General features: G+C 39.8%; 2 protein-coding genes and 1 long non-coding RNA gene across 4 annotated transcripts in view; all 3 read right to left on the reverse strand.

Moving 5' to 3' along the window:
• On the reverse strand, positions 1 to 12179 carry LOC144658695 (glutathione S-transferase omega-1-like). 2 transcript variants are annotated; one of them, XM_078519171.1, is made up of 5 exons: positions 12024 to 12179; positions 11455 to 11617; positions 9368 to 9468; positions 1669 to 1786; positions 1 to 804 (listed from the first exon to the last, which is right to left on the reverse strand). In XM_078519171.1, exons 1-5 carry the CDS (start codon positions 12111 to 12113, stop codon positions 560 to 562), a joined length of 717 nt encoding a protein of 238 aa, XP_078375297.1. In that variant the 5' UTR covers positions 12114 to 12179; the 3' UTR covers positions 1 to 559. The 2 variants fall into 2 exon arrangements, with proteins under 2 accessions (XP_078375297.1, XP_078375296.1); XM_078519170.1 differs by lacking the exons at positions 9368 to 9468; positions 11455 to 11617; positions 12024 to 12179 and adding exons at positions 2342 to 2442; positions 3882 to 4044; positions 4272 to 4428.
• The window catches only part of LOC144658707 (uncharacterized), a 24066-nt gene continuing 12371 nt past the window's right edge, over positions 6813 to 18507 (reverse strand). The window contains exons 2-3 of the long non-coding RNA XR_013571763.1: positions 8983 to 9052; positions 6813 to 7900 (exon numbers count right to left, since the gene is read on the reverse strand). This is a non-coding gene — a long non-coding RNA (uncharacterized LOC144658707). The remainder of the gene's footprint in view (positions 7901 to 8982; positions 9053 to 18507) is intronic.
• LOC144658658 (protein MMS22-like) overlaps positions 13100 to 18507 on the reverse strand; it is a 46518-nt gene continuing 41110 nt past the window's right edge. The window contains exons 34-39 of the mRNA XM_078519119.1: positions 17697 to 17755; positions 17108 to 17202; positions 15840 to 15900; positions 15239 to 15296; positions 14433 to 14566; positions 13100 to 13714 (exon numbers count right to left, since the gene is read on the reverse strand). Of these exons, the coding sequence (XP_078375245.1) occupies positions 13621 to 13714; positions 14433 to 14566; positions 15239 to 15296; positions 15840 to 15900; positions 17108 to 17202; positions 17697 to 17755 (501 nt within the window). The 3' untranslated portion in view covers positions 13100 to 13620. The remainder of the gene's footprint in view (positions 13715 to 14432; positions 14567 to 15238; positions 15297 to 15839; positions 15901 to 17107; positions 17203 to 17696; positions 17756 to 18507) is intronic.

Here is an 18507-nt window from a genome sequence, read left to right on the forward strand (position 1 = left end):
TTTGTTTTATGCTTTTTACTAAATAGACGCATGACCCCCATAGTGTATACATTTTATTTATAAAGCAAACAGTGAGGCGGCGATTATTGTATAAAAGAAACTAGTAAAATTCAAAACATGACACTTTGCCGACCTTGAAAATATAGGAAAGCAGTGTGGATTGATGCTGGTAACAATCTGTCTCTGGTATATATGGAATAGCTACAACTGTATTAAAACTTGCAAACGAACCTAGCAAACGAAACACTAGGGCATTCCTGTCCACGTCCACTGCATTGATACCACATTTATGTCATATAAATTCAAAAAAAGAGATAAAATTTCTGTACTGATGTGATATCCCTAATTTTTTTTTAGCTCTGACTAAAAAGTTAGTTACATTTTAATTCTTATGAAGTTGCATCTTGTTCAGCACTTTGTATATATGAGAAAGTAAAGTAAAGAAAAGTAAAAACAAACAAATCTTGTTTCCAAAGCCCACGTTCCCCTTCCGCTGAACAAGGTTAACGCGTGCTTTGGGGACGAGATTGAAAATGAACGTGAAAATGAGGCATGTTGTTTATGCTTTTTCTTCAATGCCGAAAAGCTGTGATTCTGGATTTCCAGCAAAGTACCCTTCATAGAACTTTTTGTGCCACTCGGCTGGATAGCTATCTTCCTTCACTGCCGGCAACTCGCTCATGGCCGCGCACCATGCAGAGAACATTGGGAACTTGTTCACGTGACGCTCCCTCAGTTCGGTCATAATATATAGACGCTCAATCCATGGCCACATCAGGTAGTCTGCCATACTGGGAGTTTCACCTGTAACAAGAAACAACCGTTTGGGTATATTTACATATTAACGTGGGGTAGGGTGGGGTTGGAGATTAGGTGGAGTCAGAGAAGGGGGGGGGTGGGCGGGGGGTGGGGAAGAGGTTCACAGTATGAAAAAGAAAGGACAAATGTTAAAAAGTACATGTTATGTGTCAATGCACTAGAAAAAATGTTAACGTTTTAACTTATTCCCTCAGAAAATATTTTGAAGCTCAAAAGATGCTCGTATGGAACAAATGGAAATGACAATTTGAAAACCTCTTAGGTACCCCCCTCTCCCTCCAGGCATTTGAACTTTGGATTAGTCAAATTTTCATTCCTAGGGTCAAAAATGTTTGTCAAATTAAATGCCCCTCACTTCCAGTGCTTTGTTGTGACCTATGTTAAAGCAAATGCCAGGAGAAGGGGAATATATGCACCTGTTAATTCAACTGATAGCCCCTCTCAGGCAAATATCTTGTGGGGTCTGGAGGGGTAAAACATGGAACAGTGAATTTGCATATTATTTTCACTGGGAAAATGGGATTGTGGTCACTGGGACTGGGAAATATCACAAGCAAAAAAATGAAAATGGGCTGGGAAGTGGTATTGGGGCAAAATGTGGGATGGGAAATGGGGTATTTATACCCCTCTTCCCTCCTTCAGGACCCTTTATCTTGTCTGTGGGTGGTAAGGTACTCCTGAGCCGAGTAATGTGAACATATCAAATTGAATTGGCTTCAGAACTTCACTTTTAAGTTGCTTAAACTTTAGTTAATTGTAAAGCTGTGAAGCTACTACAAATAAACTTTTGGGGCTCTTCCCAGCATAGATTTGGATTGTTAATTTGAAAATCATGCAGTGATGGCTCACCTCCAATAAATTTGCTTTTTCTATCTTTCAGTTCTTTATCAAATGCAGCAAGTTGTTTGTCTAGCTCTTCCTTGCCTTCATCATCACCCTTGACACTTTTGTAAAATGCAGGAATGATCTGCAGAAGTGTACATAAAACAGATGTTAAGGTCTTCCACTAACACATAGGAGCAGGCTCACCTTGGGGCACGCACAAGAGCTACACGGGAGCGGGAGCGGGTGCGAGAGCTACACGGCAGCGACAGCAAGCGGCATCATTTTATTGGCGCCTCTCCACCAGTCTCCTCCCCGCCTTATTGCTACGCTCGCTACTAGCGCCTGCCCCAAGGTGAGCATGCTTGCAGGCTAGGTCTACATGTGGTTACCCCCTGGATGGGATGATAGTCCATCAAAGGTTACTCCTCAACACTCCATCAGGTTGCCCAATGGCTTGTGCTTTGGACATTAGGATATTTTCGGTTTGACCCCTGTCACAACTTTTGAACTTTTTTTTGAAAACAATAATGATATTAGGCATAATGTTTATAAACTGATTTTTTTTCTTTATTTTATCAAAGCTGCTAGCATAAAACATGAATGTTCTGATGCAGTCTTCAGCATTTGTTCTGATTTGCCATAATCAACGAAAAGGTTATTTTTCCAAACCATGATATTAAATAAATTAAGCAAATACCTTGTTTCCCAAAACTTCAACCAGTATTCGCTGCTTGTGTTTTTCAAAGGCATCTTTTGGACAGAGCTGTGCCTTTTCTGGATACATATCCTCCAGGAATTCTGAGTAAAAAAAACAAAAACATTTAAAATGTCAATACCCACAAACAACTTTCATGTTATCCTTTTGAAGCATATAAATACAGTGAGTATACTAGCAAGGTGAAGACCTGTGATATAAAGACCACACCAATATCACAATACCAAAAAGCGTCAAAAAGGATACCCTATTCCCGGGGGGAGGGGGGGAGGTACTCCCTATAATGGCCTATATGGAGAGGCTCAGCCTAAAAGGGGTACCTTTTTCATGCTTCAGGTATATCAAAGGGTAAGGAACTTCACAAGTTTAAGTATCTGAAAGGGAAGGGATATCGGTCATTTAGGTATTTAAAAGGGCCTTCAATAAAAATATTTCGAACAGACATACCTTTTGGCTGTATCATATCAATTTATTAAACACTACATAAAAATGACCACAAGATTTAGGGTATATGTCATGTCTTTTAGGTATATGAAGGGGGGTACCTTTTTTCAGTAAAAGGTATATGAAAGGGGTGCCTGTTCTGTCAAAATGGTATATAAAAGGGTAAGGAGTTGGACCTCTGGGCAAAGCCTCCCTGATCATGACATTTACCTTTTTTTGAGCAGCACCCCTGCCCCAGACCCCATTTCAGTACTGAGAACTTCAAACACCATACCTCGCCATCATGCCACACATATACTCTGTGAAGTGGTTTTCAAGTGGGAGTAGCCCCCCATACCCAAGTTCACTAGGATCACAATACCATGAGAGGGGCAAAAAGGGATACCAAATTTATATTTACTGCAGTTTTCAGTGATATGCAAACTTTGAAATTAAATCCTCAACCAACAGTTTACGCTTTTTGCTGCTGTCAATCATCGTAGCGGACCTCTCGGGAAACAGACGTTCACTTCAACCGGGTCAAAAGGTTACATCTGTCAGTTATGATTTGAAGATTTCGATCCATTTTGTTACTGTTTTTCATGGTTCGCTGGCTGTCGCCATAATTATGATTGAAATCAGCAAAAAACACAATAATAATTATTGTTAGTTGGATTTTGAATTTTGGAGTTCACGTATCACAGAAAACCGCAATTATAAAGACTGAGAAGCCCATTACCGACCCTATCCTGTGGCACATACCCTCTATAGCTTACATATGGGAGTTCCCCCCCCCCCCTTCATCCCCAGGTTATGACATGTGTCACTCAAACCCTTACTTGGGTAACCATTACTAAGAAAATTACTCTTTGTGCAGTAGGATCCCGATTTCTTAAACGAATTTTCGGTATTTCTCTGTAATTATGTAGGTCATAGGATTAATTACTATTATTAATTTTACCTCCGATTTCTCAAAACACCCGATTTATCGCGATATCGAAGCAATTTTCGTTTCCGCTGGCATTGAGGTTCAAAAAATCGGGATTCTTCTGTATGACCATAAATGAATTTAGAAACCATTATTGTAACCTTAACTCACCACAGCAGATTGCAGATTCATAAATAACCTTTCCATCAGGCAGCTCAATCACTGGCACCTTTCCAAGTGGGTTTAATTCTAAGAACCAGTCTGGTTTGTCCTTCAAGTTGATGTTCACACACTCGTACTCGATGCCCTTGGCCTTAAGCACGAGCCGGGCTCTCTGCAAAACGTTATTAAATTGGGGTTATGTACAACACAAAATCTTACGAAAAGTGAAACATTAAGGCTGGATTAAGTAAGAGCGTGCCAAATACATCACAGGAAATGACTGCGAGCAAAACTAACAACTGGGGAAAAGTGGCTGGTACAAATTTTCAATATTAAGAGGCTTGCGCTCGCGCCCATTGTACCGAAATTTAACACAAATTCACGCTTACACAACATTACCTGCGCGAAAGGACAGAATCTCATATTGTAGAGACGAAGGCCATTCCCCTTTAGGGCTGGTTTTTCGGATCCTTTCGAAAAATGAGTCATTTTCTTTTGATAAAACTACAGCTCACACTAAGAGGCGCACACTGCAATATAGCTGGCAGTCAAAATTAGAATTTAGCACCGTCACCGTGACTGGGTCCGCTCCGCCGGTCGGGTATACGTAACTTTTTTCTAACTTCCGGTGTTGGTTCTCTGGTCACGCACGTTTCCGTCACGCTCTGACAATTCTCTTCCCGCAAAATGCGAGAAAAAAAAATAGAGGGCTGTGAACAGTCTATTGGCATCGTTGTTTCTTTATTTATCGTGGTAACATTGGAAAACTTGAGACAATTTTGAGTCTTGCGAATACAAACGTAGAGTCCGGTACCCTGGGTGCCAGAGGTAATTTTTTGCATTACGCTCACAAATAGTGTCTTTAATGCAAAAAACCCCTTTGGCACCTAGGGTAAGAGTCCGGGCGTAGAGTGAACGACCAAAAATGACCGATTGGTCAGTACAAAATGCAGACTGCAGACTAGCCTGCGAGCAGGCCCCTCGCAGGAGAGCCTGTTCACAGGCTAACTGCAGACCGGGTACAAAATGCAGGCTGAGATTAAAAACTGTTTTTTCTTTCTTATACATGATATCACTTCATTTTATAACATACCGTTTGGCACGCCATCGCTTTTCCGATGCCCGGCTTTCACGAAAGCTCGCATTACCGGGAAATGTTCTTGCTCCATTTATACTCAAAATATATATACCTTTTAAACGAAGTGTCGAAGATAGGACTCGTGTAGGCCCATCACCTTTGTAGCTCTGCAGTCTGCAGTAAAAAGTTGTCTGTATGATTCGTTGCACTGGTTTTGAACTTTTTATTATGTCGGACACGTTACCAAAAGTAGGAAACTCTTTCGAGCCTCCTTAAACCTTTCACTCCTAAACGCACATTTAGGCGTTATATTAGGCCATTTCCGAGTTACCCTTTGCCTCTGTTTCTGAAACGAGTCTACGTGCGAAACCATTCATATGAAAATGCGTTTCATCTACAGGTCCATTTTCATGCAAATCAAACTCATTGTCATTTGAAAGGTTTCGCACTTAGGCTCTATTTGAAACAGAGGCAAAGGGTAACTCGGAAATGGCCTTTTGGAGGCGCGGTCATTGAACCACTTGTGACGTCATCAATTAGCACTTCAGTGGATTTTTGCTGATAGAGCTACTGTAGGATTCATCTTTCTACAGGGCTGTTCATTTTGAATATCGGTTGCATTCTGACTGAGACAATCAAAGAAAAACACGATCCGTTTTTGGTGCATGTAATTGATCAAGGTCCCCTTTTCAGGGTTTTCCAGTGACTACGTCAAAACCTTTACGGTCCTTTGCGGTCAGAAGCCGAAAAGAAAACGGAAGGAAAGTGGAGCAAGAAAAAAAAAATTGGAACGGCTCAGCAAAAAAGAAAAGAAAAAGAGTCTTAATTTTGGCTTATGTGCATGCACCAAAGTGAAATATTGTACATTTTTACATGGAATCTTTAACAAAATGTTGCTGCAGTGTGAAAAAGTTCTTTTCTAGCAAAGCTTAGGAAAATTTTAGGATCATAGCACCAAAAACTAAGTTTAACGGTATAAAAAGCGTTTTCTGGGAAAAAGTCAGGAGTGAAAGGGTTAAGTTAATAGAATTCAAGCTGTGTGTGAAATAAACTTACCTAAAAAAAGGGAAAACGCCAAACATCTTTTGCTGCATGGTGCTACAGTTTTGGTTGGGATTCGCTCTTTAATTTTCTCGATTTATCCACAAAAGTTGGGGTCAACTTTTTTATTCGGGCTGATTTATGGAGGACCGTTCCATCAATATCCAAAGCCTCGAAAAGGACTCTTAAGGGGTAAGAAATTTAATTATTGCTTTAATGGTCTTAAATGTGCGATACATAATAGCCAATATGTCGTCAATTTCGTTTCCAGAGGCCGTCATCCTTTTGGTCGAAGTCAGACTCGGACTGGGAGTGCAATCTCCCGAGCACCAGACTCATGTTTAAAGTACATATAAATTGGAAGAAAACACACGTCTTTTTAGTGGTTTGTGTTCCCGGGGGGGCGGGGGGGCCCCCCCCCCCCGGTTTGTGTTTTCACTTTCATTTGCACAAGTTAATTCTCGAAAACACTACCTTTAAAAGCAGTGTTGATGCAGGAAATAATCTGCGACATTTGTCTCTGGCGCATATGGAGTGAATACAATTAACTGTGTTAAAGTTTGAAACTCGCAAAGAAAAGATCTGGGCTTTCTTCGACATTTGCATTGTGACCACATTTATTTCATATGATTTCAAAAAAGAGATATGATTTCTAATACTACCGTGATATTTCTACTTTTATTACAAGTTTAGGTTTAAACCACTGCAAAAAACCCTGTACGATCAAGACTACCTCTCTATGTTGGATCAACAAGGTCGTGACCAGTCAAAAGAAGATAAAATATAGAAACACTGCAAGGACTGGTCAGACAACGTGTAAATGGCGTAAATACAATATTTCGGCTGGCCAACTGGCCAAGCCTTCTTCAGGTTTATTGAATGAAACGAGAATTAACATAGTGTTTTTATATTATAGACCAGAAATAACATGACATGGCTATGTGATGTGTAAAAATTACATTTCATCTCTGTTAAGACCTGCAAGCTCCAGTGTGCATGGAGCACCCAACGGATCATTTCGGTCAGACTGTTATCTCCTCAGATTTTCTTTAGTGAAATGTCACTTTCCACCTTAGTTATATGGGAAATATAACACCTGTTGTTTTCAATCCGGTAAAAATGTTGGTTTTGGGCACGGGAAAACGCCATCTACGATTTTCAAAAAGGGAAAAAAAACTCGCCAAATCGGGTGCGTGATCCTGAGATTTTGTTGCCTATAAAGGTTTTTGCCACTTGAATATCCAGCAAAAAAATCCGAAAAGATTTTTAAATCAGTTAAAACTGTTTCAGTTTACACAAATATGCGTTAAAAAAGCCCTAAACGATACGGGAAACAGTACAAGGACATTCCAAGACTTTTGACTGAATTTTCTCGTTGGGTGCTCCTGCGTGTGTTTCCCCGGTGGGTGAAAAATGCCTTGCTAAATCATGTTAAGTATACAATTTTTTAAGTGTATGAGTAATAAAAAGTTAATTAATTTTTTACTTTTACTTAGTTGCGCCTTGTTCAGCACTTTGAGTATATGAAAAGATAAACGCCCTGTATGAATATCGCAAAACGAGCCAATCTTGTTCTCAGAGCCCGCGCTCCTCTTCCGCTGATTAAGGGTAGCGCGGGATCTGGGGACGAGATTGAAAATGAACGTGAAAATGAGGCATGTTGTTTACGCTTTTTCTTCAATGCCGATAAGCTGCGCGTCTGGATTTTTAGTACGAGACTCTTCAAAGAACTTTTTATGCCACTCGGCTGGATAGCTATCTTCCTTCACAGCCGGCACGTCAGTCATGGCCGCGCACCAAGCAGAGAGCACTGGGAACTTGCTCACGTGACGCTCCCTAAGTTCGGTGATTTTATATAGACGCTCAATCCATGGCCACATTAGGTAGTCTGCCATACTGGAAGTTTCACCTGTAACAAGAATCAACCGTTTGGGTATATTAAGAAACCAACTTGGGGTAAGGTAGGGGTGGGGATCTAGGGGGGAGGGGGGAGGGGGTTGACGGAGGGGGGGAAACAGGGGTTCCCAGAATGAAAAAGAAAGGAAGAAATTGTTGTAAAAAGTAGTAGGTCTAAGCGTGGTTGCACTAGAAAAAAATGGTTTAACTTAATATAAATATTTTGAAGCCCAAAAGATGCTTATGTAATTAACAAATTGAAACAGCAATTTGCCTCCTACCTCTTAGGTACCCGTCCCACACTCCAGGCATTTGAACTTTGGATTGGTCAAAATTTCATCCCCAGGGTAAAAACGTTGTTCAAATGCTCTTAACATTAATGCACTGTTATGACCTAAAGCAAATGCCTAGGGAAAAGTAGACTGTCCACAGCCTCTCGATTTTTCAACGTAAAAAAGCAAACGAAGCGAGCGCAAAGTGCGAGCGCGCGGGGGGAGGGGGGCGGGAAGTGAGCGAAGCGGGCCTTTTCGCTCCCCGCCCCCCACCCCCTTGCTTCTTCCGTTTTGCCTTGGCGTCCAGTTCTCTTGCTGTTCTCACCGCGCGCTCATCGATCGAAAAAACACGAAAAAATAGAGGGCTGTGGGCAGTCTAGGGGAAAAGGGGTAGTATCGGTTTTTAACAGGATATACTGGTATGTTATCTGTTACAGCAAGAAGCCCAAACGCGTGACCACTTTTAATCAATTCACATTCTTACTGTTTGCAGACTATCCAATCAGAGACTGAGGATTTGACTGGATATCTGGGATATATTTTGCATAATAAAAGGGCGAATCAATTAAAAGCAGTCGCACTTTTGGGCTCCTTGCTGTAATGAATCCTTCATATAAAACCAACTTTGATAGCCCATTGAGCAAATCTCTTTTCCATGGGTGGTAAAGTACCCCAAGACCAAGAAAATGGATGAAAATGGAATGGCTGAATCTCACTTTACTTGTTGCTCAAACTTTAACAAGTTACTTTTGAATCTGTACCGGCAAATCTTCCCATCAAAGGATTTAATGGATTGTTAATTTAAAAATCAGTGAGAGCTCACCTCCAATAAATTTGCTATTTCTGTCTTTCAGTTCTTTATCAAATGCAGCAAGCTGATTGTCTAGCTCTTCCTCTTGCTGTTGCTCATTTTGAAATGTTTATAATTCCACTTAAGCCCCCCATTCCCCTGTGACCCCTGGATAAAAGCTCTTCTGTTTAGCAGCCCATCCAGAACCCCTTACGCAGTTGAATAAGCCCTGAGGGCTTATAAGCAGAATTTTACAGTATGTAATGCCAAATAGCAATTTCTATAATGTATTATTTCTTTATCAAAGCTGACAACATGAAACATGAATGTTCTGTTGCAGTCTTAAAAACTTGTTCTGAATAGTCATTAAATCAATGAAAACGTTATTTTACTAAACCATTCAAAATCAAGCAAATACCTTGCTTCCCAAAACTTCAACCAGTATTCGCTGCTTGTGTTTTTCAAAGGCATCTTTTGGACATAGCTGTGCCTTTTCTGGATACATATCCTCCAGGAATTCTGTGAGTAAAACAAAAACACTTGAAATGGCAACAAACATCAGCTTTCATGCTATCTTTTGAAAGAAAATATAAAACCAGTCAGTATATAGACCATGTAGGTAAGGTAGTTACCTGACGTTTAAAGGTGACTTCAGGTCATGTCAGGTAATTAAGGGACTGGTCAATAAGTACCAGGGGGGTGGGCCGGAGCAATTGCAAAAGTGATGGTTCAAAAATTTGTGACCCACCCCTTCCTCCTGGCTCAAAACTGATTGACCCACCCCTGGTAGGGGGTTAAAAATTACATGACCCACCCCCTTTGCTAAAAAAATCAAGGAACCAATCTTTTCTATATTATCCGTTAAGGGTTGAAGGTTTTTGATTTGACATAAGTTTTTTAAGTGAAATTCCCTAAATATAACACCCCGATTTTCCCTGATGGACACTGCTGTTCCATGTACGTCTTTTTCCGTTTCTTAACTCAGCAAAGGAGAATGAATTCATCACTTCTTTAATATACTAGTCTGTTGTAAGTTTTCCACATATTTCTGTGTAAAGTCCATGGGAAAATTTAGACACAAACATATGCGAAACCTGAAACAGTATATGTAATATTATTTCATAAACAACTATTGAAGAGTTCATATTTTTACACAGAAATTGATAACAGAAACTACAACCACTGTCCATCATTCATATTTGCAAAGTGTTTGAGTTTACTGGTATTTAAAGGCTTAAAGTCCAGCGTGAATCTATGCATGTTGAAGAGAGACAGGCAAACCTGATGTTATGATCACAAACCGTGTAGGGGGGTCAGGGGGCATGCTCCCCCGGGAAATTTTTATATTTGGGCCTTCTGAAACCGCTAAAAATTGATTAAAAAATGCTCACATGGAGAAATTTATCAAGTAATATATCAAACACGAGACAGCGTTTTTCATCACATTTCCAAGCACCGAGAAGAGAGTTGAAAGTACAACGCGCAGCGGAGTATTTTTGACGAACTTCGAGGTGTTTTGAAATGTGATGAAACACTCTGTCGAGTGGTTGATATATCTTCTCAATCGAAACTAAAACTACAACGGAAAAATAAAATCGTCAAAATCTATGCTAATTAAGATCAGATTTCCAAACTCCATCATGGTTCTGATTTCCTTTGTTTTAACTAGATGAATTATTAATGAGTTTGAGAATTTTATATACTGATGAATACAGCTTTTCTTGGAACTATAACAGTTTAAAGTTAGTGTATAAATAAGATGACCCACCCCCTTCGTGTAGTTCAAAATTTCATAACCCACCCCTTTTTCGAGGGCTCAAAAACTGATGACCCACCCCCTTTCTGCTCCGGCCCACCCCCCCTGTACTTTTTGACCAGTCCCTAAAAGGGTACCAATTTTTTTATTTTCTGTTCTTAAATTGGGTCAAATTGATCTTTTGATCATTGTTGCGTCAACTGAGAGAGTCTTAGTATTGACCCGTCAAAGTTGAAGTACTGAATTCGGCAGGAAACTATTTTTGAGCCACCTTAAATGGGCAGTATCACAAGAATCTTTCCGAAAAGTCAAAGTCAAAAGAAATATTTATATTAAAGGAAACCTTAAAATAATGGCCGAGTAGAACATTGACTAGCAAGATGAGAAACCAAGCAATCATGACCTTAAAAAGACACCCCAGGGATTATTGTACTAAAGGAGCGCTACCCTATCCTGCATATGGCAGGACCCCCCCCCCCCCCTTTTCCTTGGGTATATATTGGGTATATATTGTTCGGTGGTCACCTTTTTTCAAGCTTAATGCATCTATCAATGGTTTGCCCCAGGATGGGGGGGGGGGGGGCAACCCACGGGAATTTGACATCGTGAAGCCTCCCAGGGTAGTGAAATTTGATATTCACTAGGTGCCCAGGGGTGGGAGTTCGACTCTGGATTCCAAAAAATGTCAAATTCCCCGGGGGGTGCCCCCCCCCATCCTGGGGCAAACCATTGATAGGTGCATAACTCACCACAGCAGATTGCAGATTCAGAAATGACCTTTCCATCAGGCAGCTCAATCACTGGTACCTTTCCGGCTGGGTTCAAATCAAGAAACCACTCTGGTTTATCCCCCAAGTTGATGTTTACCGACTCGAACTCGATACCTTTTGCCCTTAGCACGAGCCGGGCTCTCTGCAAAAATATTTTAAATTCAGGTTACGACACAAAATCTTTAATACGGACAGAGAAACATGACATAAACATTTTGGCACGCGTTTAAAGTGTGCTAAATACGCGTTTGTTGCAAGTAAATACGCCCTGAATTTCGCTAGTACTAATTTTCGTGATTTCAAAATAATCGCGTACGCGTGCGTGAAATTTAAACACGCTAAAATTATTACCATATTATATATCAAAACAACAACAAAAAAAATAGTACTGACTCATAGAAAATGACTGCAAGCCAAACTAACAACTGAGTTCTGGTGCAAATTTTCAATATTATTTAAGGCTTGCGCTCGCTTACATATTCCGCCCATTGTACACAAAATTACACCAGGTAATTCGCACACACAAATTCGCGCTTTCACAACATTACCTGCGCGAATGGACAGAATCTCATATTGTAAAGACGAAGGCCTTCTCCTTTGTGTGCTGGTTTTTCGGATCCTTTCGAAAAATGACTCATTTTCTTTGATAAAGTTACAGATCTTACTGCAATATAGCTTACGGCAAAGTATAAACTTAAAATTCTGCACCGTCACTTGTCCGCTCCGACGGCCTGGTAATGTTTACTTGGGCCCTAGGTCACGCATGAGGTCACGCACGCCTCCCGTCACGCTCGCTCGGGCTTTTGAGTGACGATACCTTTCAACTTTGAACTGAAAACCGATCAATAAAGCTATACTTAAGATGACAGTTTTTAAAGAAAGGATAAGTTTTGTTTCAACGCAATGACGTAACCACTTATTTTACACAAGACCGATATACTTGTGATAAAGGGATAATTTTGGAAAAAGGCTATCTGGATCTTCGACATTTTAAAAATACTTTTTTCATGGTCTGTGACATTTTAAGAATTTCTGTGAGAGCATATATAATAAAATTTCGGTATCAAATTTTTTTGAAACGTTATTGAAAAGTAATTTCACGAGGCCTGATCAAGTGAAATTTTGGTCGTAAGTTAATCTTGTCCTATCTAATTACGCTGAGTGTAAATCTCAGAGAAATCGTTTCATTTGACCGGTAAAAACATCGGCTTGAATATGAACTGCTATTTAACAATTAGACTACGAGCCCGAGTTTTCTAGGAGCAAATAGTCAACGAGGCGCAGCCGAGTTGACTATCGCTCAGAGAAAACGAGGGCGAGTAGTCTAATTGTTTTAGTAGAAACTCTAAAGGATTGCAGTCCAAAACTTAGAATTTTGTGCACTTTAAAGACAAAAATCAAGAAAATTTACCGCTTAAAGAGCTACTCGCGCGCGCGACTGTTTTCTATCGGCGAATAGAAAACAGTGGAAGAACCAATCAGATTCGCGGATTTCCATTAGAACACAGCTGAGTTTCTACTAAAAAGTGTTACTTTGCTCTATTATCAAAAGTTTAAAAAAAAAAAACAAAGAAACAAATAAACAACAACAATGAAATCCTCCTTTTATTTGTTTGTCTGTTTACTAATAGATAGATAGATAACCACAGGCAGACCACCCTATGTGTTCGTGGTTAATAATTGTTGATATAAGGTTATGTTGAAATCAATGGCGCAAATACTGTAGAAGATTTATAGAGAAACGTTACGTCGGCTTCGATTTACTACAAACTATAAAATTTACCCTAAATGATTTAATAAGTTGAATGAGTTTTATTGAATCATTTAGAGTAAATTTTATATTTTGTAGTAAATCGAAGGCGACGTAATGCTTCTTTATAAATCTTCTATATGCGCCATTGATTTCAACATAACCTTATGTGAACAATTATAAACCACGAACACATAGGGTGGTCTGCCTGTGGTAATGGGTATGTACAACTTTGTCAATCATTCTCGCTCCGATTCCTCTTATCTTGTAACAATACGAGTGATCGTTCTCTCAACTTTCATAAACTGTGCTTGGTACTCAGCAGATGGCGTTTGAAGAGCAATTAGACACTGTTCACTTGGTAGGAGGCTGAGCTAAATTCCGTTAGACATTCTTTAATGCTCCATGGCCATATCATCTTGTTCAAGAGCCCTGATCGCCACTTCGCCGCTATGTCCAAGTTTACTTAGGAATGACTTAAATGATGACCTAAAACAGAGAATTCAAGAATAAAACGCTTATTATCTTGTAGGCAGTGAGTAGTTCCTTATCTTTACTGATGAAAGATTTGTTTGCTAAATGAGAGAAAGAGGGATACGAACATTCTAAAACCTATTGTCTCCTCGTGGCTCATCTTCAAGGAGAGTCGCTGCGTGAACCAAGCCGAGGTGCGTCTGCTTTCGCGGGCAATCAGGGTTGGAAACTAAAATTTTTCACTCGCCCAGTTTCCTCCATTGAAAAAGGAAAAATTAGGCCCCCTTCCCCCACGAATAATAAAATGTACAACTTAAATTTTTAAGCCCGTTTGATACTCACCGTGCCACTGTAGTGGTCGATCACGATACAGACTGCAATGAAAAGTCTCCGAAAATAGACCTTACTCCACAATAAAAACGCGTGCACCCTTCCATCAAAAGTTGAAACACAGTTTAATCTGATATGTATTCCCCAAATACCTGTAGTTTGAGAGCAAATAGCTTTGATGGAGATTTCCAAATGTTGGTAAGCTATCGGCTTATGGACAGTGTAGATTATTTTATCTTTAAGTCGAAAGTAAAAGTGCCGTTTATTTTGAATAATATATTGAAAATCGTACTCGCCAAACCGGGCGAGTGATCCGTGATTTGTACTCGCCCGACAGTTTTCACACTGGCTGGCCTGTGCAAGTGGGCGAGCGCTAATTTCCAACCCCGGGCAAAGAACTCACCTTAACTGCATATCAGTCCCCACTCCCCTCTTCTGCTCGAGCTGTACCACGGCCTGTTTACAGGCGGGAATTAATGCAGTTAAGAGGTCTGGGTCGAATGAAGCCAGTGTCTCGAACGTTTTAAACACCAAACCCTGAAGAAGCAAATATGGGTAAAACCACCTTAGTAGAATCTTGCGAAGGTAAAAAGTAACATGGAGTCACCCAGAAGGATTCTAAAAGGATGAACAAAAGAAAACCCATTTCCCGTTTCAACCTACAATTCTTATGTCAACATACATATCTTCCTGATCGTCTTCAATACATTTCTTATAATATTAGTTGGAAGAATTTCAGTTGCTTTAGTTTCATGTCTCATGACCTTAACACTGAAGCTTTGAGAGAATTTACATGACGATCATTGCTACTACTGAGTCCAGAATGAATAGGCCATTTCCGAGTTACCCTTTGCCTCTGTTTTAAAACGAGTCTATGTGCGAAACTGTTCATATGAAAATGAGTTTCACCGACAGGTCCATTTTTCATGCGAATCAAACTCATTTTCATTTGAATGGTTTCGCACGTAGACTCGTTTTAAAACAGAGGCAAAGGGTAACTCGGAAATGGCCTATTGATAAGCTTTCTCCGCTTTTTGCATTTTATCCTGTTAAGAGAATTTTATGAGAACCGAATGTATTCACAGATTACCACTTGAGAGAAGGGTGGCAGGCGGGAGTTCTTGTATGCCTTTTGTGCCTATGCTATGGATACTGGTGCTTAGTGCCGACTTAACAGTAAGCTATGCCGTTACGATGTACTCGCCTTACCTGGTATAGCGTAATCTTGCTGTACAAGAAGTCTCTTATATGAGGCAATAGAATATCTCTGGGAAAACAAGAGAAACATGCAATCGCGTCAACTGGAAACAAAGTACAGTGGAACCCCGATATAACGATATGCCAAGGGAGCACTAAAATAATATCGTTATATCGAAGTATCGTTATATCAAAACTCCCGATATAACGATATGGCCGTAAAATAACCGAAAATCTCGTTATGTCGGGGTAAACCTAACAAGTACTTTTTACTGCATATTAGAGGAGGATAAAGAGAATAATTTTGATAAGAAAGCTTAGAACACAGTATCATTTTCGTATTGCATCGTACAAAGCTGTTTTTAGAAACGTCAGAAAGGCTCGATTACCGTAATGTTATTGCATTAAATTCGATGTTTTGCAAATAAAATGTGACGGTGTACTGATAATATCGTTATATCGGGAGGATTTTACGTTCGGTCCGCTAAATTCTCATCGTTATATCGGGAATATCGTTATATCGAGGATCGTTATATCGGGGTTCCACTGTAAACGTGTTCCTTTGCATTTTTTACAAAACAGTACATTACATTCAGTCAGTTTCAATCTATACCTGGGGTTTATTTCTGGTGTTTTCTTACACGCTTCAAGCATCAAACGTAGGATTTCAGTTGCTGAAAGACAAAAGGAAATAAAGCCAGATGCTATTTTGTTTCCAAGGCAACATAAAATGAAACCCCAGTCATGAGCGCATCACATAAGCCCTAGCTTCCAGTCCTCTGTTGATAATCACGAGAATCCTGTTAGAGCAGTTTTTCTTACGACTGACAAATTTAAAGCAAAGTTAGTAATGACAGCCAGGCACAGCCGGAGCAAATGATAAAATTACGAGCAAATCAAAATTCGGTTCCGCTGTTAAACGCGGGCAAAAATGAGTAGACGAAATCATGGTGTTTACGGTTTAGAGCAGTTTTCAGTTAAGTGTCGTATAACCAAAACCAAAGTACAGTTGAACCCCGCTAATTTGAACTTGGTTATTTCGAATTCCCCGTTATTTCCCTTCGATTTGCCTTTCAGTCATTTACTATCGGTTATTTCGAACTCCCGCTATTACGAACTGTGCTTTGTTTCCCCTGACGGCTCAAAATAGCGGGGCTCATCTGTAATTACTCTGACCAACCAAAAGGAGCACTTACAATTCAGTAAACCAATCAAAACTCGAAGTTATTACATGTAGCCGTCATGAAGCGCGCAAAAGCGTGCGCGAGTACCGTATTTATTCGATTAAACGCCGCCCTCGAATAAACGCCGCATTTTAGAGCAGAAATATTAATAAACGCCACCCTCGAATGTGATGCGGCGTTTATTCGTAATATAGACTCAAAAAGCAAATGCAGTAATTATCAAGTTTGAGCGAGCCTAAAATAATTATTTTCCTTGATGATAACAATGTTTTAAGGTATTGAAAATGACTTTTGAGACAAGTACTACAACATGCTCCTGTTTTCAAAGTTCAATTGTTCAGTTACCATGCTGTTGTTTGCAAGAAATAAATCGAATTTAAAATAAACGCCACACTGGAATCGCGCCGCGGCGTTTATTCGAAAAAATTCGGTTAACTCACAATTGCTTTTGTTTTTACTTCTTATCGGCTGAGAAAGTGGCGCGATATTTTTGAGCCAATCAATGAGTGTAGTAATGCAATACCAAAGTAAAAGCCAATTACTTTCGACACTCAAGTGAAAACCGCTCTAATACCTCAAATTAGTCAGATCTAGAGCTCAGGAAACAGTTAATTTCCTTAAACACAAATGCATAAACAAACAAACAAACGCGAAAAACTACATTACGTGAACATAAGTTATTTACTGCAGTCTGTACCTTGTCTTCTTATCTCGGGTGGCTCATTTCCCGGTGTGAACTGGTTACACGTCAGTAAACAAAACGTGATGGATTCTAGCAGTACAGGAGTGTTCCTGCGAAGGGAAAGGAAACATTTTAGTGACTTTTTAAGACCTACTTATTCGCGCAATTCAACAGTTCGATTTGACTTAAGGACCAAATTTACACTAAAGAATATATACACTCGGAAAGAATTAAGCTGACAGCGTACTCGAGACGCATTTACCTTGGGGTTTTAAACTGGTGACAAACAAAAAGAAACGACATATTTTGTAATAAAGCACTGTCCTCTGTGTTTCTTAAGAGAGTTTGTTCGCAGGTCACTAGGTTCTCAAAACTCAACTATGTGTGGCTTGAGACACCTCTCTACAATTTAAACCATCATCTTATTACAGCGCGAGATATAAGGCGGAAAAAGGCTAGAAGCCCGGGAAAATGGTATTATAATTTGAAAATACCCTTAAGTGCCTTAACAAGGACACTACTGTTCATTGTTTTTTTAATGCATCTTTATTCAAACGACATACAACATTACATTACACTTAAAGGAGAAGAGAAAAAAAAATACCTGGCTGTTTCAGAATGGCAAAGAGTCCTTTTAAACAGCTGTTCCAAGAAGTATAATGTCTGCAACAGAGAAAAAAATAACCGAATAGTTACCTTTTGTTATTTTTCAGAGATGACCTTAGTTTTATGCATATGTAAAAAGAAAAAAGGTAGAATTGGAATTTTTAAATTCCAATTCTACCTTTTTGACGCGTTCTTTGACGACACGCTATGATCACGTGATTAACTTTATGATCGGTTTAGAAGTATGGAAAAATGTTCTCTCTGAGCAGTTATCAGTAACGGGGGAATAAATGCCAATTTCGGCAAATCCTCGTTGAAGCACTCGAAGAATTTCCGAATTATTTTATCCAATCAAAAACTAGCGCGAGCGCTCACGAGTACTCCGAAAGCTGTCGCGCGTGTAAATACGTCATGTTGCTTAGCAACTTCTGGTATGAAAACCGCGGGTTAAGTCCCCAGGGGGGGGGGGGGGCACTCCGACTTGTAAATGACGGGGATGATCAAATGAAGGCAAAACTCAGGACCCAAAAAAATCCCTAAGTCTTCCGACATTACCCAAAAAAATCCCTGGACCAAAAATAACCCCCCAAAAAATCCCTTGTCAAATTACCCCTAAATTGCCAGGAGAGGCAATAACGCTCGAGTTTGATTATTCATCATACCATAAATATGCCAAGGCAGCGCCAAGGCACTTTAGTTTGTTTTTAATACCCAAAAAATCCCCTATTTGAATCAAGTCACCCAAAAAAATACTTGCCAAATCTTCCAACCCAAAAAAATCCCGGAATCGAAAATTTCAAACCCCCAAA

Source organism: Oculina patagonica, chromosome 6 (assembly GCF_052425735.1).
Source record: "Oculina patagonica isolate OP01 chromosome 6, crgOcupat, whole genome shotgun sequence".
NCBI lineage: Eukaryota > Metazoa > Cnidaria > Anthozoa > Scleractinia > Oculinidae > Oculina > Oculina patagonica.

What these genes read in the sequence shown, in the direction of transcription:
- LOC144658695 (XM_078519171.1), bottom strand. Translation starts at nt 12,113, where the DNA reads ATGAGTCATTTTTCGAAAGGATCCGAAAAACCAGCACACAAAGGAGAA. An exon ending in TGAATCTGCAATCTGCTGTG is followed by an intron (nt 9,469 to 11,454) that starts GTGAGTTATGCA and finishes TTTTACTCACAG; the next exon opens with AATTCCTGGAGGATATGTAT. An exon ending in AAAAAGCAAATTTATTGGAG is followed by an intron (nt 805 to 1,668) that starts GTGAGCCATCAC and finishes TTCTTGTTACAG; the next exon opens with GTGAAACTCCCAGTATGGCA.